The sequence below is a fragment of the Thermobia domestica genome, chromosome 15, assembly GCF_964235325.1.
Source record: "Thermobia domestica chromosome 15, izTheDome1.hap1.1, whole genome shotgun sequence".
Classification (NCBI taxonomy): domain Eukaryota; kingdom Metazoa; phylum Arthropoda; class Insecta; order Zygentoma; family Lepismatidae; genus Thermobia; species Thermobia domestica.
The window spans coordinates 103,386,788-103,409,817 of NC_137468.1; the positions used below are offsets into that span (position 1 = coordinate 103,386,788).

General features: G+C 36.8%; 1 protein-coding gene across 1 annotated transcript in view; it reads left to right on the forward strand.

Annotated features, from left to right (window-relative positions):
• Window positions 1-1,422: 1,422 nt before the first annotated feature.
• ATPsynbeta (ATP synthase, beta subunit) overlaps window positions 1,423-23,030 on the forward strand; it is a 56,096-nt gene continuing 34,488 nt past the window's right edge. Inside the window, exons 1-4 of the mRNA XM_081740027.1 lie at window positions 1,423-1,589; window positions 8,874-9,050; window positions 9,807-9,941; window positions 16,784-16,945. Of these exons, the coding sequence (XP_081596153.1) occupies window positions 1,469-1,589; window positions 8,874-9,050; window positions 9,807-9,941; window positions 16,784-16,945 (595 nt within the window). The 5' untranslated portion in view covers window positions 1,423-1,468. The remainder of the gene's footprint in view (window positions 1,590-8,873; window positions 9,051-9,806; window positions 9,942-16,783; window positions 16,946-23,030) is intronic.

The window sequence follows — 23,030 nt, forward strand, 5'->3', positions numbered from 1 at the left end:
GCGAAACTGCCCCTCCAAAACAGCAACTGACTGAATGAACCAACAAAATTAAAAAGCAAGAGGGCGGTTCGCGAGTGAGTAACGTACAAGATTCACGTTCTCCAAACATTGTCACTCCTAAAGAATCGTCCCTTCCAGAGAACAGTAGTTCAAAAAGAACCACGACTCCTGAAGAATCATGATTGCCGAAGAACCTCGACTCCCAAAGAATAACGACTCCCGAAGAACAACGACTCTCGAAGAGTAACGACTCTCGAAGAATCGTTGCTCATTTCTAGTGAACAACGACTCACTCACTCATCCAAAAGAATTGGTTATAAGAGTCGGCTCACTCGCGAGCGATACATCACTAAAAAGTAGTAGTGAATTCTGAATATAGCTTGTCAATGTTTACGTTAACTTTAACATGATTCAAAATATCAGTAATATCATACCAATTGAGAGATTTTTTTCCAAATTCAATGGTTCACAATATTTGTATACGAAATGTTTGTAATCATAGTATTCCTTTAAGTATAACAATGTCTTAACGAAGAAAGCGTCAAATCAAAACCAGTGTCAAAGTTTTTAGTTCATCCGTACATTTTGAATAGCAACTAGAGGTCTGCACGGGCCGGAATTTTTAGCCCGAGCCCGCTTGATAATCAAATGAGCCCGAAATACAGAAACTTAATAATGAATGCAAAACTGTATTTTTATTGACAGCAATTAGAGGTTTAATTTTACAGTTGTGCTTTAAAAGTTATCCAGAAAGAACAGTGCAATATATATCGTTGTACAGTATATTTACAAAGTGAGGCCCGAAAAGGTCCGAGAAATATGGTTGTATATTTATAAATGTACGGCCCGAGCCCGGCCTGGGCCCGAAGTTATATATGCTTTGTAATATATAAAGCAGACCTCTAATAGCAACCCGTACACATAGACTCGTATCTGATATTTTGTAAAACAAGGCATTTATGAATCAGGGATGGGACGGGTTTATATATATAAACCGGTTTCTACAAAAAGCAAAAACTGACCTTTTAGTTTCCTTCAAAATCGGTTTCTTTTTTTAAATCGGCCTTTTAGATAATCGATCTGGTTTTAAACTATCAAAAACATTTTTTTTTTCTAAAAACCGAAAATCCTTTTTATTTCCACTACCAGTCTTTTTTAAACCCAAGTGATTCGAAATTTGCTGGACTTTTTAAGTGTCTTTGGTAATTATTATCTTCATATTTATCAATGTTTCATTAAACTCGAGAAGAATGCATAACTCATTCGAAGTTCATTTAAATTCTAAATTGACCACGAGCTTGTCTATTAATTTGTGAAATTGAATAATTTGTTCAGCTAAACTCCTACACGCATAACGCTATTATTCTGTTTATTATTTTTGCCATCTCGTGGTGTTACGTACTAACATCCGGGTTATTTTGCAGACCAGACGAGAAGGGCCGGCCATATCTTCCCTCTTGGGTCAGCCATGATGTTGAGTGCTACGGCGAGGGCCTCTGCAGGGGTTTTGAGGGCAGTTAAACCTGCCTTTTCTATTCCAAAACTCCAAAATGAGGCAAGAAGGTCACTTCCAGCGCTTTACGTTAATAGTAAGTGCAAATTTATAGCTGTAACATGCATTTTAGCTAATATTCAGCAAAGAGTTTGTTCTAGGTTCGGCCGGCAGTACGAAGTGCTGCCCAAAATAGTTTGCTTGTATTCCATTAAAAAATTAGAAGCATATGTAGTTTGTTTGGGATTTAGTTCGTACTGATTTACGGCGTAGTTAAGACAGCTGGTGTAATATGTTATCGTTCCTTAAAGAGTAAAAGTTTTAAATAGAAAATGGTGCTCTCCATTACATAACATCCATTCTACATAGGTCGAATCGCTTCCCCCCCCCTTTTGCTCTTTACATGTTTTATTTTTATTACATCCTAATATCAAGATAACATAGTAATATACGATAAATTATGTTCTTCGTTTTGATAGCTTATAATTGTAATCTTCGTTACGTATTGGCCTTATTTTCTGATAAATTTTCATTTATTGAGTGATATATTGTAATCTCATTTTCCCCTTATTATGGCTATGTACAAGGCTAATATGGTAACCGGAGTATTTATTTGACTCAACTTTCTTGCTCTTTTGCCTAAAGGCGGCGTATGGTCAATAAAAGTAAACGCTTGTGAAGGAAAAGATTGGGGTGAAATTGTGGGAAGAAATTGCTAAGCCTGAGAAAATCTTCAGATTCAATGAATATGTGTATAGAGAGGAGATTATGAAATAAAAATCCGGACAAAATAGTTAAGAGAACATATTCCATTCACTTTTTTTTTTTAATGACCCCATAAGACGTTCTAGACTATTATTACCCTGGCGCATTACCAAGTACGTACAGATTGATAATTTGCATGCAAACGGATGAGCCATGGATATACTATTTAATCTTGTTTGCTATCTAACGTATGAAATTATTTCATCACAAAATTCAATCAGAGACTTAGAAATTCTTGGACTATGATTTATGGGTAGGCCCTATTAATTCTTTACAAGAACTGGGGCCTATCCCTCACGGATATAAGTACGCATACAGACGTTTTCCATAAAAACTTTGTAACAATGAACCAACTTGTGTTAGATGGACACAAATGCAGAGTACTATCTAAGTCGGAGCACGTGCGCTACGTGTGCGGGATAGCGGTCGCGTCAGAGACTGAGGGTATGCACGTAAACGAGGATTGTGGCAATATTGCATAAAATTGCAAGTTTAGAGCTCTTGTAATGGTTTCACGGTTTTGGTGTACTTTTGGCGCACCACGTTTTGGAAGCTTTACAGATGAAATTCAGTACTTTGCGTGAAAAGATGTGTTTATAAGAAACAAATTTTTGCAGGTGACTGAATTAAATTCATAGTAGAGCTCTGTTTTAGGGTTACCAGTGTAAAATCATTACAAATGAGTTACGACGGATAAAATAATTGAGTGCATATGAAGGACAGTGTACAGACACTGTATAGTGTTTACGAGTGTGAAACTATGACAACTACTACTGAAACTCGTATTTTGCCAAGACCCACTTTTCACTACCCTGGTTTTTCGCGCATACCTATCATCGCTGGCGCCCACCAGCGTCGCCCTGACCGGACGGTAAGATGGTATTCATGCTTTCTAGTGATCATCTAGCACAAGTTCGTTTGAGTTTTTCGCACTGCAGTTTTTATGCCACACATCCAGAAGCCGTATTTATACGCAAATCGTAAAAGGATCGTAAGTTTTCAATAATTACTTCTGCTTGCCTCTTGAATTTTATCTATGCTATGTGAGATGTTTCCCTGTTGCCGAATCGGAAATATTTTAGGGGACAATAAAAAGGAAATTACTAAAGGGATTATACTTTTCAAATATTTATTTCCAAAGGTATGCCAGAAGTAAACCAGATCGGCGTTTATATTTGTATCTGTGTACGTGTAAAAATAAAACACAGGTTTTCTCTGCATATGCAGAAATACTCCGCCGGTGGAAATCTGTGTTACGCAATCTTTGATATACTTTCTTTCATTGTAGTTCTATTATTATACCCCTTATAGGTGTTTCACGCTTGCAAATATGAAATGGTGGGATCCTGCATTGTGAAAATTCCGCATACAGTTGTTTTAATGTGTTTCAGAATTCTCTCGTATACATTCACTCATTTTAGCCGTAAAATTACCGGTACCATTGAATTGAAGGGTTTTGTTATACATTTGAATTATAGGGATTGATGGCTAGGTGTCTAATATTAACGTAAGAGCTGCAGTATTACTAACAATAGGCTCAGTTCGAAATTATTATCGTAGATTTCTGCTAAATTGGCAGGTCACATTGCCGGATTTTTTTTTCATATTTTACATTGGATTTATCATTCTATCATCAAAGAAACACTGCTTGAAATAGTTATAAAGTATGCTAATACGGGAAATTATATTTAGTTAATAAGTAATAGGAAATAATAAAGCTATTCTTTTCTTCTATGATTGAAGAGGTGAATGCTATCGAGTTTTGTATTCTGTTACCTCTGGATGCAATCCTTGTTGAAACTTTGATTTGCTTTCCTCTGCATTTTCTGTCTTGTTCACACAAGGTGAATAATATTAACCAAAGATAGGTTATTGACCATTGGTTAATCAACCGAAATCTGTGTACTTTTCAATAAGTACAGGAAGATAAAACAAAAAGGAAAAATCAACCCTCAGCAATTTCCACTGCATTTGTCAGGGAGTCAATATTCCTAGATCATAAATAAAGACTACAATTCTCGTCTTGGAAGTGGAAGACTCATCTTGAACTCAAAGCGACAGTTAATGTTTGGATCTCACTACAAACTATAGGTTTGTCTTATCTAGCCATTGAAAGGTGTGGATTAAATAAATAAATATTATTCATCGAAATAGGTTGGCCTGATAGCTTTTTAAACTTAAAATTTAATTAAAAACTATTAACTACAGGTATGTATAACACAAATTTCATGGTAGCAAGGACGGAACAAGACAAAAACACAGGATCTACAATGTAAATAAAGTATTTTCAGAACAGCAAAGCTGATCTACGATCTCATGTGTAGACAATAGTATATGTACGCACGATATGGATAATTGTAATAAGGTTATCATTCAACAGACATAATTCTAAATTTTAGAAAATTCTATTGATAAATCCTCATTTCTTTTGGAAGACCTCAGTGGTGAAGCGATTCTCTCTGGTGCGTATGGTCCCTGCTTCGATCGCCGGCCAAATGAATTATGGTGGACAACATTGTTTCCGTGGAGTTTCTTAGGTCACTACGTTTCGTCCTACATTATCATTCCACCGATTCTTTGACATCATACCAGATTCCCAAGTTTTCTGTTGAACACCTTAAGCCCTTTCACCTAAGCTGCTAATGCTTCGATTCCATTGTTAGGCGGGGCTCCTTGAAAACGTACTGCATCTTGCACGACACCGAGCATTTCGTAGTCTTCATATCAGAGCATTCTACTTTGTTAAACGAGGGAAACTGCGTAGCTGGCACGACTGTCTCCAGTTTAACTACAAATAATCTAGTGAATGGTGTTTAGTCTAAAGCTCATAGTCTTCGACGTTTCTGCACTTTTTGTACAAGACAAACTGATTATTGATCAGAAGCTGATTGTCAATGAATTGGGCTTGCATTTTGCTGCAGTTTCTAGTTCAGCTAATTATTCGTCTGTCTTTGTACAAGTTATAGCATGAACGAATTTAAACCTTTACATTTTGCGTCGTCAAATAATGAATATTACAACTTGCCTTTCACTGTTGCTGAACTTAACACTGCTCTCACAAGCACTGCACATGGTCCAGTTTCCATACATTACGCTATTGTTCGCTGTCTTCCTCCTGCTGGTAAACTACTTCTTTTAGACCTCTGTAATCGTATCTGGATTGAAGGGTCCTTTCCTGCTGCTTGACATGAAACTTAATATTCTTCCTATCCTGAAACCTGGGAAACCCAACTCCATTTATAGGCCAGTTACCTTAACAAGTTGCTTATGCAAGTTACTGAAGAAAACTATTAATGCACGCTAGTGTAGTATTTGGAAACTAACATCTGGCTTTCCAATCCCGAGTGTAGTTTCCGGTACATTCGTGGCTATTGTTCATTTTGAGAGTGCAATCCAGGCTGCTTTTTGCCGTAGCCAACATCTAATAGTCTCTTTGATTTTCTGAAGGTTTATGACACCACTTGTTATGAAATTTTACCTCAGCTTCTTTAAGGATTACGAGGCCATATGGGCCTCTTTCTACACCAGTTTCCTGGAATATAATACTTTCAAGTTCGATTAGGAGCCATACTCTCCAACAGCTTCTTGCAAAAAAAAAAAAAATGTATAATTCTCTTTACTGTCGCAATAAATGATGCTAATGACACAAATACCAGCTCCCGTTTATTGAATGTTGTGTGTGGACGACCTGGCAGTTTATTGCATCACGTTGGTCAACGATCACTGGATTTACTTTCTTCATCAAGATCCTGTTCACTTTTGTCGCGTGCACAACTGCGCATATCATCCAGATTTTTACTTGGGTCATACACTCATCTTTTGTTGACATCCAATTTTTAGACCTTCGATTTGATCAACGGCTGTCTTGGGCAGTCCATCTACGAGAGCTAAAATATCGCTCTCGACGAGCACTCAATCTTTTGAATATTACCCATATTTCTTGGAGTGCTTATGGTATTGTCTTCTTTGTATCATACCTTAATCCGCCCAAGCTGGACTATGGATACATTCTTTATGAATCAACCAGACTTATCACTTTACACGAACTGAACACTGTCAATCATCTTTGCATATGTTTAGCAACTGGTGCATTCCGTACCAGCCCTATTCCCAGCTTGATGTGTTATTTTCCTCATCTAAAGTCAATACTTTACCATCCTTCATCGTTTGCACTGGGAGCTGGAGATCGCTACCAGCGTTATCAAGCACGATCCACCATGCCTTTTGGAATTCGTGCTCTAGAACTTTCGAATGACCGTCCCGTCGAAGTTCCCCTTTTGTTAGTTGGGTTTTCTGCCTACATCCTCCATGGAAGATACTTTGTAAAACTATTTCTTTCCATCAGCCAAATGCAAGAAGCCAAGCTCCAGCCCTCACAAATTTTAACAAGACTTTCTCTTCTTAGAGCAGTTTCAAGACTTTACTGTATTTTATATTAATGGTTTCAAAGATGCTGATTCTGTCGAATGTAACTTTTTACAACTACACGTACTTATGGTTTTAAATTACATGCCTTTTCTTCAATATTCACTGATGAATGGGTTATTGTTTTGAATGAAGAAGCTGACCGTGCAGTGAAGGTTGCTGCCCATGATGGAAGAGAGCTTCATCTCCCCATATCGAGGAGGGGCCTGTATTCTCTGTTCAATGCACAGTTCAAGTCGTAGCTGCAAGGATTGGGTGAAATCCGTGTTGGGACTCAGTGATAACCAAATAATGTCCATTTTGAGACCAACAATGTTACGAGTGCTCAATTAGTCTGCAAACAACGTACAGGTCAATTCCCGACTGCGTTACGCAGAAAGTGGTCATTGGACAGTTGTCTTTTCCGATGAGAAGCTCTTCACAGTTGAGCAGTCCTGTAATGTTCAAAATGATTGTATGTGTACACATCATCAGTGCAAGCTGCTGAACGTGTTTCCAGGATACAAAAGTCCAATCACCCAGCTTCAGTCAGTGCGGTGGATTGTGAGCTTCAACGGCACAACATGGCTGCATTTTTGTGAAGGGGTGAAGACATCGGCTACTGTGTACCAAACAGTATTGGAGCCCATTGTGAAACCATTGAGTACTACCATATTCCCCAACCAACAGTGGACCTTTCAATAGAATTCTGTTCTCTGGCGCAAGGCACGGTTAACAGGAGGGGCTTACAAAACAACGTTCCAGACTTATTCTCCACATTAGTCTGGCCCTTTAGCAGACAGGAGCTGAACCCGTTCGACTACAAACTAGTTAGTGCTTCGATCAATAGCCTGCAACAAAAGACGCTAATGTGGAGTCTAGAGCGCTGCCTGGTTAAGGCAGCCGGCCGCTTCTCCATAAACACTGTTCATAATTCCATTGAGTTGTGGGACAGTATCCAGGGCCCCTCGTGGCTAAGCGGTTATCGTACGCGCCTTTGGCGTAGGAGACCCGGGTTCGATTCCGGCGGGAGCTCATGTGGTTCGGATTCCACTTTAATCAGTAGGTCCACGTCTCATATAGCCTCGCTGCTGAAAGGGACGCTAAACTAAAATCAAATCAAGGTGGAAATTTTGAAAACTGATTGGTGCTCTCCATGTCCCGCACTTCCATATATATTGCAAAAGAATACTAATACACATAAATGGGCAACACTGTGTTTGTGTTTCATTTCCAATCCTCTGACAGTATTTATGAAATAACTACTTACTTTCACGTACACTTTGTCAAAACTGAACATTGGTGACCTCGAAGAGAGTTTGATATCCTGTGCAGGTGAGGCTAAAAATGTCCCTGAATATGTAAAAATCATACAAAAGAATTTGTTTTATGTATAAAAATATCCATTGCGAAATATCAGAAATGTCAGATGTAGACCAAAAATGTATAGACGAAGAAATTACTTAATTTTCATAGGTAGGCGGTAATCGAAGGAAAGTTTTGAAGGATTTTCTATTCTCCGATATGCGAAAGCCACTGCATGTGAAGGAAGTAGCAATAAACTACTCTTGAGTGTACAAGATATTAAAATATAAATAAATAATGAATAAAATTATTTTCTAAAATAATTTGTTGAATGTTTATTATTTTCATCGAAGAAATCATTGTAAACTACAGGGAAGTTTTACTTAAGATTTAGGACTTAAAAGAACTAAATTTGACTTTAAATAATAATTGTTTTATTACATGTAATTACTTTATCTTTTGCTATATGTCGTTATCTCTAACCTTTGCTATAACTTTTAGCAGTTTCATTTTCTGAAAATGACAGAATTTTTTTATTTACATCCCTCGAATTTCTTGGTATATGGAAAATGAAAACTTCTACTTAGTACTTATATTATAAGTACTAGAGCTGGAAGGCATCCAAAACTCGAGAACCGGAATTTTTAAATCATTGAAAATTAGGCAAATACTTATGCCATTTGCTATTTTTGAAAAATATAAATAACATTAAAAAAAATAAAGCATCACAGGTAGCTAGTATTTTATTGTTTAAATATATGAAAGTGGTTAATATGCAAACGTTAAATGTGAGTGGTAATTTAGATGGACATGATTTTGTTAGATGTTAAAAGTATCTGAACCTGTGTGTATTTAAGGTTGAAAGTTAATATTTTTAATATTAATAATAATAATTGTTTTTACTTAGATCGAAAATATGCTGCGAAAGCTCAGCCTAAAGCTACAGTAGCTAGAGGTAGTATAGTGGCCGTTATCGGTGCCGTAGTAGACGTGCAGTTTGAAGATAATTTGCCTCCAATCCTCAATGCGCTGGAAGTGCAGGATAGGAAACCCAGGTTGGTCCTGGAGGTTGCACAACATTTAGGTAAGTATTATGAAAGCATGCTTTCTTACATATTATAACCGTATGTCGAAGTATTTTAATTTAAACCAATATTTGATATTTTGAAGTATTCCAGTACTGAATATTAGTATTAATTATTTGGTAAACGTATTTTTTTTTTCAAAGTGGATTAATTTTAAAATGATAAAAAATTTATACATGGAAGAATAGTTAAATCATTTTTAGTTACTGTAAAAGTATCAGATGCTTTATTAGTTTCTACGAATATTCGACAGTGATGTCGCTTTCCTTCGGAAATATGCAGCGATATCCATCCTTTCGGGTGAGAAGTTTATTTTTGTCATAATTAGCATTACTTGACGTTCGTGTACACATAAGTTGTTCTTTTCGCTTGGAACTCTAAAACGAGATATTTTCAGAAGAAATATTTAGAACGTATTTGCTTCAAATCATTGACTTCTGCTTTTCAGTAATAATTAATAATGAAGATTTAAAAATGAACGTATGTATGAAATTGGAATAATTTACGTACACATTCACATGTGTGTGTAGTAAATTCCAGAATCTAACATAGGCACTCAGGGATTATTTAGGACCGCCTTTTGCAGTTCTAAATAATGCAAAGTGTGTTTCTTTATGGGTTTGACATTATTGTTCTTCCATTACAAGTTGAGTTTAGCTATCTTAGGTCGAAGTTATGGTAAGGCTGTGTTATGTTTTGAAGTGATTTATATTATTTAGATGTGAAGTAATATTTTTATTTTTTCTAATTAACAGGAGAGAACACAGTTCGTACCATCGCTATGGATGGTACTGAGGGTTTGGTGCGGGGCCAAGTTGTTTTAGATACAGGAACCCCTATCAGTATTCCAGTGGGTAATGAGACTCTAGGGAGAATCATCAATGTTATTGGTAAGTTTTCCGTGTGGCTAATACAATCCTTACTGAGGTTTTTTTCACGAATGCTTTGAATTAAGGAATCCCAATGTCTTTCTTCCAACTCACTTTTTACTGATGTATATCAGGCTTTTTTTTTTTTTTTTTTTTGTGTGTAGAAATCTTGATTTAAATCTTTTTGTAAAAATCTTGATTTTAAAATTTAAAATGTTAATATATGTGAAAAGTTTTACCAAAGCCTTCGTTGGTATGCCTCGTGCTTATTGTATGGTGATTTGAAAGTTATTGTATAGTGAATCCTACGCCATTCAAAAGTTACGAATGCGTTTACAGAGTATTTTTAGTATGTTCATATCAATGCCTTTGATTCACTCAACTCCATTTGTAATTCAAGCGACAAGGATACACCAGTATAAAGGGGTGGGTGTCAAAATTGTGGATACTAGAATGTAAAACTCATATCTTCTGCTTTAGTGGGCTAGTTATCAGGCGTACATTATAATCCAAATATGGCTATTATTTTTTGTTTCTAGTTAGTGAACATGCATCTGTATTAAGCAGTTATAATTTATATAGCAAAGCCACACTAAAGCACTACTGTAGTCACCATACTTTGTAGTTCCTCAGTATCCTCCTCAATAGAATCCAGATAAGGTCCAGATAAAACATTCTAACATCACTTTTCTTGGCGTAAGTAATACCCTAACCCATTTTAGGATATTTTTCTTAGCGCCTGCCTGCGTAATGGGGGAAGCGGGGGGGGGGGGGGAGATTGAACCTATTCTTGAGACATTAAATTCATATAAAAAGTGCGCTATATAGACATTTCTATTTCCAAACAATGCTATGCATAAGTGAGGGAAATCATATAGAACGGGTATCCATCTGTGCAACAGATAGCAAGGAATGCATTTTAAAATATGGATTTAACGTTCGGGAATAATATTCATCTTTACCCTTCTCTACATTTAAATCAGAAATGATAGGAGTTAAAATTTCCGATTTCAACACGAATTGACATAGAAAACCAAGTTACTTGCATTTCACACTGCGATGACTTCCGTACTTCCAGAAGAATAAAAGGATAAGGTCTGAGTTAAAGCCTGTTTTTTTCAGATGCTAAAACCATATGAAAAAAATCTACTGTTTTTGCTATAATCTCTACATAATAGAAATGTAATCATAATATAAATCTACATAATAGAAGTCTAGATAATAATCTTTATAATATTGGTCAATCGACTGTTATGTATCTAAAGTATAAACTAAAATTAATTTAGAAATATAGGAAATATTAGGTTTCGTTTGAATTATCACGATTTACTTAACCCGACACCTTAGCTAAGATTATTGATAATACAGGTATTCATTGTTACCAGTTAGTTCCTCCAAGAATCCATTTCCAAGAATAATCGGAAATTGAGGCAAAAAATTATATATACACCCTCCATTCCAAAAGAAACCGAACGTTTTAAAAAAACAAAAAAGCAATGTACATTTTGGAACAAATCATTTTTATTAATGTATTCCCCTTCTGCATCGATACACATATTTGCACGCTCCAACAAGTTGTCAAACGACTTCTCCATGTCCTTTATTGGAATGGTCTTTAGGACGGCGGTCGTCGCCTTCTCAATGGCATCAATCGATGCGTGCCACTTTCCTTTCATCGCCAAATGCAGTTTCGGTAACAGATAGAAATCGCACGGAGCGAGATCTGGTGAATAGGGCGGATGATGCAACCGAATAATGTGATTTTTGACCAAAAATTCAGTTACAAGTCGCGAACGATGTGATGGTGCATTATCGTCCAAAAGAGTCCAACTGCCGATTTCGCGATATTCGGGCCGAATACGACGAATTCTTGCCAGCAAACGCTTCATGACGCCCAAGTAAAACTCTCCAGTGACTGTCTGGCCGGGCTGAAGAAATTCTTTGTGGATAATTCCTTTTGAATCGTAAAAACAAATCAGCATCACCTTAACTTTTGACTTCACCAAGCGACTTTTTTTTGGTGTTCCTTCATCCGGCGCTCTCCATTCAGCACTTTGCCGCTTTGTTTCGGGCTCATATTCAAAACACCACGTCTCGTCACCAGTTACAATCTATTTCAAGAAGTTTCGATCCTGCCGAGCACTTTTAACGATGTCTTTGCAATGCGCAATTCGATCAACTTTTTGGTCTTCGGTGAGTTTGTGTGGTACAAACCGCGAATTAACCTTCTTAAGGCCCAAAACTTCGGTCAAAATGCGGTATGCGGTTGTTTGAGGAATGCCTAATTCCATTTCAATAACTTTCACCGACGATTTTTATGTTTGATGAATTCACGCACTTTTTCGATGTTTTCTTCCGATAATCCGGTTCTGGGACGGCCTGATCTTTCGTCATCCAGCGTCTCTCTACCCGATTTGAATCGCCTGAACCACTCGTAAACTTGAATACGGGATAGACACTCATCACCATATGCATTTTGTAGCATTTGGTGCGTTTCACTAAAAGTTTTACCCAGTTTAACACAAAACTCAATTGCAGCTCGTTGTTTGAAACTCATTTTCCGACCGATGTACACAACACACTGACAGTTGAAACGCAATAACTTTGTTGCCGTGCATCCAAATGTCATGACATTTATACCAGTTGTCAATGAGGGACTACGCCATCTACCGGTAAAATATTACAACAGATGGCACTAGTGGTACTATTTGTTTTCAAAAGTTCGGTTTCTTTCGGAATGGAGGGTGTATATATATATATATATATATATATATATATATATATATATATATATATATATATATATATATAAACACCGTGAATGATTTGCCATTTAAACGTACTGTCAAATATGCAGCTTTCGTGAGCTCTGTCGGCACCTGTGATATGCCGTAAAGCGAGGTACAGAGCAGAAAACTTGCAACATGAGCATGGAAGTTTATTGTGAAAGGATGATGTATTTTGCTCCAAAATAAGTGTGCAGGGGAGGACGTCCAGTTTCGTCCTGCCGTGATTCGTGCCACTTAGACATTATGTTGATCCCCTGCGCTCTTAGGCGTAGTTTCACAATAAACTTACATGCTCATGTTGCAGTTTTTTTTTTTTTTCTGCGGGCTGTACATAATGGAAATACTCGAGCATGGGCGGGCAAAGCTGAAAATGGACAAATATTCGCTTCAGCTCCAGAATAGAGTAAGAGCTTAACGTTTGCTGTCCCTACGGTACCAGTGATGTAATGCAATTGGCCTTTTTGTTCCATTGGTAACGTAATTGTGGCAGATTGTGAAGTGAGCGGTTTAGAGCACATATTGGTCTTATGTTTTGTCACAATCGGTATGTGATTCCGTGGGAGATTGAATCTCTTGTTCCTCTCCTAGTTTTTCGGACTAGAAGCAGAAGGGTTGGTGATCACCGGGTTTGCTTGCTGCGGTGGTAAGGCATAAGCAGGATAAGGAGTAGGGTAACTAGTATGGGAGGGGAAGGTTAGACTGGAGGAAACGGTGCCTGATTCTTGTATGCAGCATGAAATTGTTGGTTTTCATTTTTATTCTTGTATTGTTTATTTTTCTTTCCGTTCCCTTGGTTGTGCTTAGCATTGGTTTCCTGTGCTGTACTGCCTTGGCTCTGTGTAAACGTGCTATTTACCTTGCTTAGATGGTGGGTAACTGTTAGTACACTGAGCCTAAAAGGTCTAGGCATGTTTGCAATGGCAAGAAGTATTTTCAGAATGTGTTCCACAATGTGTGCGATTGGAACATGTGCTGCACAAGCATGTGCCTATCTAGCACACGGAGAAGAGCTGCATCTCCAGTGGCGATACTCATGCGTGAACGGGAGATCGAGATCGGGAGTACGAGCGTGTGTCGTACGGTGTAGAAGAATTAGTGTGGTGGGGAGAGGCTGGAGGAGTATAATTGTAATTTCTATTGCCTTGTTCAGAAAAATGAACCCGAGCGCGACTATTCATCTGGTTACTGAAGTGCAACTGCAATTTTGCTAGTTTTTCTGCCAGTTTCGAATATGAAGGGGGAGGAGGTGTACGTGGAAGTTCAAAGACGATTATCGGTTTCTGAGAACTACTTTAAAAGCTGTGGGGTTCCTGTATTTTCTTATGCATCAGCATGTCGGTCTTTTGTCTGGTCCATGCGGCCTGTACAAAAGCGTCAAAACTACCGAATGTTCTCTGTGAAAAATAATGTAAATTTTCCGGGGACATACAATCAACATAAAATTCTTTGAATGCTAGTTTCGAATTATACTTGTCTAAGAGATGTTTCTTCTCGTATATATAGAAAGTAAGTGGTTCTCCAGGTTTCTGAGCCTTAGACCTGTACGTAGTCTGATGTGTTCCGAAATGTTCAAGAAAGAGATCCGTAATATCCTTTCATTCCTTCGCTTTTAGTTCCTCCTCTTGCGATGTCCACCAGTACAAAGGTGGTCCTGACAAAGTGGGGAACAAACCCGCTACCTTGGAATAGTCCCAAGAATTCAATTGTATTAGTCGGTTGAACCCACATAAGAATTTTTCAGCATTTTCTCCGGGAGAACCAGGGAAAATTTCTAGCGAAAGGAAAGGATAAAGAACTGAATCTGTTGCGTGTGAACGAGACCTGGAACGCGTGTTTGCCATAATAAGAAATGCACTTAGAACACAGCAATCAAATATACGAGAGAATAGCGCTAAACCAACGCATAAAAACAGGTTACACTAAAGAACGTCATATGAAATCAAAGCAGTATGCAAAACTAATTATCAAGATAAAACAAGAATATAAACCTCGAAGTCCGGGAGCCATTCTACATAATAGAAATGTAATCATAATATAAATCTACATAATAGAAGTCTACGAGTGATTCCATTTCAAATCGTCCAGGGTGGTCCACACGACTGTCTCAGATTTAGCTTATTTTTAAAATAAGAAACTACATACAAAATTATTAGACCCATATTTTTTCTGTGCTGAAAAAAGATTTTTCTTCGATATACAGCCTTCCAAAATGGCCGCCCTCCTCTTGGATTGCTCGAAAAACTGAAAAACATGTCAAATTAAAAGTTCTGTTGTAGAGAAACGAATGTACTTAGTAACATAATCGCAATAGCAGGAAGAGTATAAAGTTGTTTCGTTGGAGGGCCAAACATTTTTTTTTTCTGTCCTCACGAGCAATATCAACCATCTGCTTCTAGCATCGAAATCTACTCCATAAGGTCTTTTGAAGATGTAAAGGACTTACGCAATTAATTATTGAAATTTCGATTTTTGTTCTTGAAATGTAAATATTTCCTATGGGTATTTGGGTCCTATACACAAGGCGATTTGAAAGAGAGAATGAACATTGAGAGATGAATCCTGACATCAAATCCAGTAGAAAAGTTCCTATAAACATGAGTCGAATTCCGCTTCGTTTTCGAGTTCCAGAGTTTCCAACTCGGGAGCCAAAATCGGTTCGGGACAATAGAAAATAAAATATATAATAAAATAAAATAAAATATATTTCGCGTTAAATCAGAAACTGTGTGCTAAAGCTTTGATAAAGTTCAGAAAGTTGATTTGTATCATGATGATTTTTACGTGCGTTGCAATTCGGATCTTCAAACATGAAATGGAAGGGAAGGAAGCGTATTTACATGAAAATAAAGTAAAACGCACCAGTTTATCCTTTCTTTATCTGGCAGACATATTGTTTGAAACCGAAAATATGCATTTTGGAACTCTGTACTTCAGTTGAGAACGGGAGTGACGAAATTACTTGAGTCATCCCTTTAGGCTGTAGCCACGATTGGAGAACAAACAGGGACATAGAAGACAAAAATACGAACGTTATTATAACTTTTTAATTAATAGAATAGCAAATGTTTATATTCTTTCTAGTTGTCTCGTACGGTGTTTAGAAGCTCATAAAACGATGTGTGAAACTATAAAACTTTCCATTCTTTGTAATTGTGGTCATAAACATCAGAAAACAAAAAGAAAATAACTTTATAATCGGAGATAATTGAATGACTTCAAGAATGTATTCGTAGTCTTTTTATTTTCAGTCTCTGAACTTTAAAATTTGTGTTCGATCATTTTTTTCTCTTCGGTGTATATATACATATTACCTACGTAATTTAGCTACCGTATTTACTCGAATATAAGCGCCCCATTTTTTTCCAAAATGTAGAGCTAAAATTCTTGAGGAGCGCTTATCGGATTATTTGTTTTTGGACATGTCAAACAATAGAACTGACGAAAGAGAAGGGGAATAAAAGGAGTGGGACGTAACGCCCTGTATCGGAAAAACTCCATTGCAAAACTGCGAAATACTGTCAGTTTGATTTTTCTGTGTGAAAATAAGAACGAAAGTAACGGTGACTTGAGAAATTTTACACTGTAAAGTTCTTTTGTTAATTGTTTTTTTAGTTTTGCAGAATGTTTTTCCGAATGGTTAAGAAGTCGGTGAGTCGTTGCTTGATTTTTCTGTAGTGATCTTTAAGGGGTGCCTGTCTCCGAATAATAAATGTATTTCCGAAACACATTTTTAGTGAGGCGCTTATATTGGAGTAAATACGATAATTTCTTTTATTTCTATTACATTTTTGAAGGCAGAGGTTTAACCGAATGCATTTTTACAATTTTAAGTCATAGAAGGCGAACTAATAAGCGTATTTTGAGAATTAATAATCTTATATTCGGTCACAATATACATAATTTTGAGATCATTTTAGGTAATCCTTACTGGCTTTGCCTTCAGGTGTAGCTACAGCGAAACATAAGATTCTAAACTACTTTATTATGAAGTAAAATGTTACATCTCTCATGTCACATGTATTTTTGGAGTGTTTGTTTGGCATTACTAAGTTTTAAGGAAGTTCGTTGTTCTAGGTGAGCCAATTGATGAACGAGGACCTATTGAAACAACCAAATTCGCTCCCATTCATGCAGAAGCTCCAGAGTTCGTTGATATGAGTGTGGAGCAAGAAATCTTGGTAACTGGTATTAAGGTGGTGGATTTGCTTGCTCCTTACGCCAAGGGAGGAAAAATCGGTATGTATGTCTGCATCATTGTTTTTCCTAGAGCTATCGCACCGTAAACATATAATCGTATCAGGTTCTTTGAAATTTGTTTCCACTGGGTTATAAATGTGTAGTGTTAACTGACCTAGAAAGTCAGGGAAATCCTTCAAATTATTCCGGAAGTAAAGGAAATTGTTATATTTTACGAAGAGTCTGCAATAATCAGTCTTTAGAATGAAAATTGAATGTGTAACTGTAAGTTACTTTTTACTTAAGCTTAGTCCACGTTAGAATTGAGGTTCGAAACAATTTTAGAAAATGCTTGTCCATCTTCAATACTCTACTTTTTATTCTTCCACTTTAATGCTAGAAAATAAAACTTGATTCAGAATTGACATGTTACTTGGAAACATGGCAGTGTTGAATGATTTTTAAAAAGTAATACCGATATTTGTGGAAAATTTACATTTACAAAATTTACATGAGTAAATTATAGCTGCTTAGAGGTATGAAAAATACTTCACAGAATCAAGTTAGGTTCAAGACCTAAGAAAAAGGCTGAAGAAAGAAAATTATCTTTAGAAATAAAGAAGCTTGACTGCTCAAGATGTTAAAACTTAAGCTTTGAAAGAATAAAATAAATAAATAAATAAAAATAGTTTCCACAGAAGGAAAAAAAGTTTCTTCGTTGACTTGTTTAAGTTAACCCTAGGAACACCAAGATATTTTTGGATTACATGCAACACCAACGCGGGAAGGGGGGGGGGGCGGTGTGCTCTGAGGCCCACAAAATAAAGGCCATTATTTCTCACGAAAAATAATTTATCCTGTCTGATATGAACTTGGGATGTCTAAGACATCATATTTTTATTCTCTATTATTACTAGGTTTCTAAGTACAGTGTTGCCATCTGTGTGTGTAACTGTTTAAGCTACCATTTTTTTACTTGTCAGTAACTGTGACCTATTTCTTTTATTTGTTTGTATAGAAAAAGTATCAAACAGATGAATAGTAACTTAGTACAGTGTTGTGTGTGTACAACCACGAACTTTAGAAACTGGAGGTTGGAGATATATAAGAAATGATAGCTTTTTCCAGTAGCAGATTAATTTCACTGTATGTCTGATAGTTGGGCAACCAACATGACAGCAAATACATGCCCGAAAACATAACATGCCAGGATATTCCTCCACTTGGAGGAAAAAGTATTACTATTGATATACCACATTGACTTGATCCCTAGTCTTCCGTTGCAAGCGCTGCTATCGGCTGAAGGAATTCCACTCGCTTTCTCTCGATTAGCAACAGCTGAACCCTTATTGGCTCAACGCGTATGTGTGTGAGGGTGTGAGCTATAGTTCGCATTTTTGCCACGGCTCAAGACATTTTGGCAGCACAATATCTGAGAGCATCACTTAAGAGAAACAACCACGAGCTAAATCTGCAGAAATTCTATTCACGTTAAGTTCAAACAGATAGGAATTAATGCAAAGAAAACGAAAATAATCGATCATGCAGAGACCGAAAAAGTATGGAAACTAAACAAAATGAGAAAAGAGCAAAAGACATGGGAATAAATTAAATTTTAACACTTAAGGATAAACAGTCTCCGTCTTTCCCCCTGCTCCCTGTATCTCTCTTAGTTTTTCTCCCTTCATAGGATAAATCTCTTTCAGTATCAAGCGCGAACATCATTTCTAGTGTTTAATTCCTTGGAAGAAAATGTAACTCAGTCTAGGGTGAGACTCGAACACACAATCCTTAGAACGACAGTTACACACGGTGCCCACTTACCTACACAGGCTATATCAACTGCGTTTATAAATCCGCCATTACACGCGCTGTTATCAAACGTGTTAAATCAGCCATTGTCGGTGAGTTACCCCAATTACACTTGAAGTTTGAATTTTATTTACGGCCTTTAGCCATCTACGGCAACAGGCCCCATGTTTTCATTAAAAGCATTTGTTCTGTAGAATGAATTAAAATCAAGAATGAATTAAATCAGAGAGAGAGAGAGAGAGAGAGAGGTGTGATTCAGGTTTATTGTCCCAAACTTTGAGTTGGCACACTGCGAACAAGAGCAAGGAGTGAAGGCGCCTTGCACCCAAATTGTGCAGTGACCTATGAGTGTTTGATAGCGACAGTACGGTTCACATGGGCAGTATGCCTAAATCAAAAGAGACGGAAAAGCAAAACATTGCGATTGCCAGGTTTTTCCAAGATCAGAATTGTGATCGTCAGGTGACAGTGTCTTACTTCAAATAACTAGGTATGTGTGTGAGAAGGATCAACAGAGTTATTAAACAATTTCTTGATACTGGTGAAGTTCGATACAACACAAATTCAGGGCCCCAGCGCACAGCATGTAACCAGAAGATCGTGAAAAAAAACAAAGGTGTTCATGAAACAACCGAATCTGTCAACGCGACAAGCTGCTCTAAAACTAAACATTTCGCAAGCATGAGTGATGAGAAATCAGAAAACAGCCGAAATTCATTCACGAAAAAGACAGTGGCAAAAATACGAAAAGATGAATTGGAGATAGCAAAGAAAAATTGTGCAAAAGTGTATAAGAAAGCCACACCTTCGGGAGGTAACTTTTTCATCATCGATGATGAAACAAAAGTCGAATGGGGACGCTTCAGAGACGAATGCTAATGAATATGTCTCTATTGTACCAGGTTGCCAACCCCCTCTGGAAGCCATGATAAAAACCGAAATCCAAATTTCCAAGAAAATGACGGTGTGGTAGGTACTGACACAGAATGGGAGGTTTTATCCAGAGTTTGTGATCGACAAAACATTACAGTGAAATGTATGTATCCAATTGTCTACGAAACATTTTGTTGCCATGGATACATAGTCTGAACATTACCCAGCCTATTTTATTTTGGCTGGACAAGGCATCATCGCATTATGCTCAGATCACCGTGCAGTTTTGGAGAACAATCACATCTCATGTGTCACGAGTTGACAATCCAACGTCTGTGCCACAGTGTAAACCAATTGAGCGGTTCTGGGCTATGGTGAAGAGAAATGGTTGCCAAAAAGCTTCTTTGCGAGAACATAACGCAATTTAAGCGAAATTGGACCCGTATTTCGAAGCAGGTGGCTGCAAAACACGGAAAACGCCTTTTTGCCAACTTCAAGAAGCTGCGCGTGGCAGGAAAAGGCCATATGCTGTCTGCTTGAAGAAATTTTAATTCATGTATGTATCCTGTAGTCTACGAAATAAACAGTTTTGGTTTGGGAATCATGCTTCATTTTTTCTTATTTTTCGTTTTGGGACAATAAACCTGATTCACACCTTATATAATAATATAGGTAGATATATATTATAATATAGGTAGATAGATATAGGTATATAGATATCAGATTAATGGAGGTTAAAAGAGTGATTTCGTAACTACGAAATGTGTCTTCAAGAAGGTGGTCGCACCAGTACTGACATCTGGTAGCGTTGTTACGTAACACTCAGTATAAATAAAGCTTCGAAACCGCAAGTTGTGCCGTGGATAAGTCGGTAAGGATGTGTGCCTGTTGAGTGGGGCAATGCGGGTTCGAGTCTCGAGTACACGGATTACTTTTTCTTTCCAGGTACATTTCTATATTTTTATGTATGTTGTTAATAATTGCTTTCTTGCATATTTTTGTACATTCTTAAATTTGTCTACGTTTTACTTTCAAGGCATCCTTTTTCTTTTTTTTATTTGTTTCTATTGAAAAAAGAACTTCAGGCAATTTTAGATATTGATATTTGCAATTGTAATAATAGCAATAGGACTTATTAGTTAGCTTTGAGACGCAGCCTGTGACATTTTAGAGGAGCTAATTACTGGGAAAAAAAGGGGTGAATCATGTGTAATATATGAATTATTATATAAAAAAATGAATGTAACTGTGTGCGTGACCATCACATCCAAATTGCAAAGTCAAATGAAACGATTTTTGGTATTTAGTTAGGCCCCGATCCCAACTGGGAAGTTGTCATACGCATTACATATTCTAAGGGGTCCGAATTTTTGCGAAAAATTTAGTATCTCACAAGCCGTTCAGCTTGGAGAGCTGAAATTCAATATATTAATTCTTTATTATAAACAGAACATGTCCTAGCATTTTTTAAATTCTCTTTTTTGAGGAAGGGTGCATTTTCTGTATAGTGCCGGACAGAAGTCTTTGATCAGGTAATACCGACTGCTTTGAAACAAATGCAGAGTATGAGAATTAAATCTAGTTTGGTGTGGAGAAGAAACAAACTTGTGAATCAGAGGTTTAAGAACAACTCATGTTATTCGATCAGACAGACAATCACTTTATCACTGACATATTCACCACGTATTTGAAACTTGCCTCCTCTCCCCTTCAAAGCTGATATTTGAAGACTATGGAAGATGAGCTCACATTTTAAACCAATATATTTATATACCTAGTTTCACCTTCCTCTTACAGCACACATGTTAATGAATGTAACATTATAAAAAATCCGACTGGAGCCAAATGCTACATACAGTATAGAAAAAAAAAAAAAAAATCAAGCAGATCTTCCGTTTTAATGTGAACACACGACATTTAAGCTCGATGTCATCATTCTTAAATGAACAAGTTATAGAAATTGACCCTCTTTCTCACTTCATACCGAAATTTATCAAAATGCTCGGATACGTGCTTACTCGTTTTTAATAAGGATTTTATATACCGTAAGACGGGGTTAGTTTGCACAAAATGAGAAGAGTTTCACAGTCCTCTGTTGGCAAAACCATGAACAGAAAAAAGGAAGTATCAACTGGCACCTTAGATAGAAAACCTAACTGTATTTAGGCTATAATGTTGACGGTTAACATCAGTTTTAATTACCGAGAGGGTTCATTGTTGTAGAAGTATGGAAGCCAGTCACTGTAAAGGCCGCCAAAATTTGAAAGATATCACGTACAATATTTTCCGTCAAAGTTAAGTCAGTTTCGTAGAATACTACTGTGTTTAATGGGACTTTGATGCAATAGTTGTAATTAAAATGTGAAACGTTTTATAGGTAAATTTCCTATTTAGGAAGATGCTGGAATGAATTTCTTGTTGAAAAATTAATTTTGAACAGTGGCGGATCCAAAAAAAAGTAGTTTGAGAGAGGCTTCACTCACAAAGACTGTTTTTTTTTATAGCAATGACTACTTTTTTGAGGAGGGGCTTTCAGCTTACACGCATAGAAATGACTAACATTAGATTTCTTAGAAAAGAAATCATGCAATTTGGGTGGGTTTCAGCCTGAAAGTCCCAAATCCCGTAAATCTCAAACTAATTACGGTTGAGATGATATTCTTGGACATAAGGAATAACCAAGGGAAATTAGTTCACGGGGATTTTTTTCTGTTCCTGAGTTGGCATTTTTGTGGGACATATGCTAAATAATTAGAATGCGGTTCCTGTGCCTGTACCAGAAAATACATAATTTTCTTTACAAATATCGATAATTCAAACTAAGTACTCATACCAGTACCATCATTCTAATATCAATATTTGTAGACTGCATGCAGTTTTGTGTACAAAGTAAAATGTATAAATACTGAAGGGAAAACTGCACAGAAACGTTATGTTCGTACCTCGAACATACTTTTTTGTATGTTGTGCAAAGTAACACCAGTATATTTTTCTCAAATTTAGTTATTTTCCTCAGTACCTTTTTAGTATTGAAAATTGTTTCAATAATAAATTACCTAATCTAAAAAGTGCTTCTGATTAAAAGGAAAATTAAACTGACTGTATACAATATCATGTTTAGTTTCCTCATCTTGCGAAAGTTTCTTTTTTTTTTTTTTTTTCAATATCGTAACTCTTATTTCTTCGTAAATTATTTGTTACTGGTGCAACTTAGACCACTTTGGTCACGACTTTTATACAAGTCACTCGAGTCGGAATTGCTTTTCAAACTCGCTCTCACTCTGATAGATCCAGCGACCCAAACCTAATTATTCAGACAGACCCAATGACCCGGAAGTAGCTGATATGTCAGCGCTACAGCATTTTACTCTACCAATCATCAGATGTAATTTTACGTTTATTCATCTTCTCATACTAGAAATGGCCAGCAGTTTTGGCCACACACTGCACACGAAAGGTT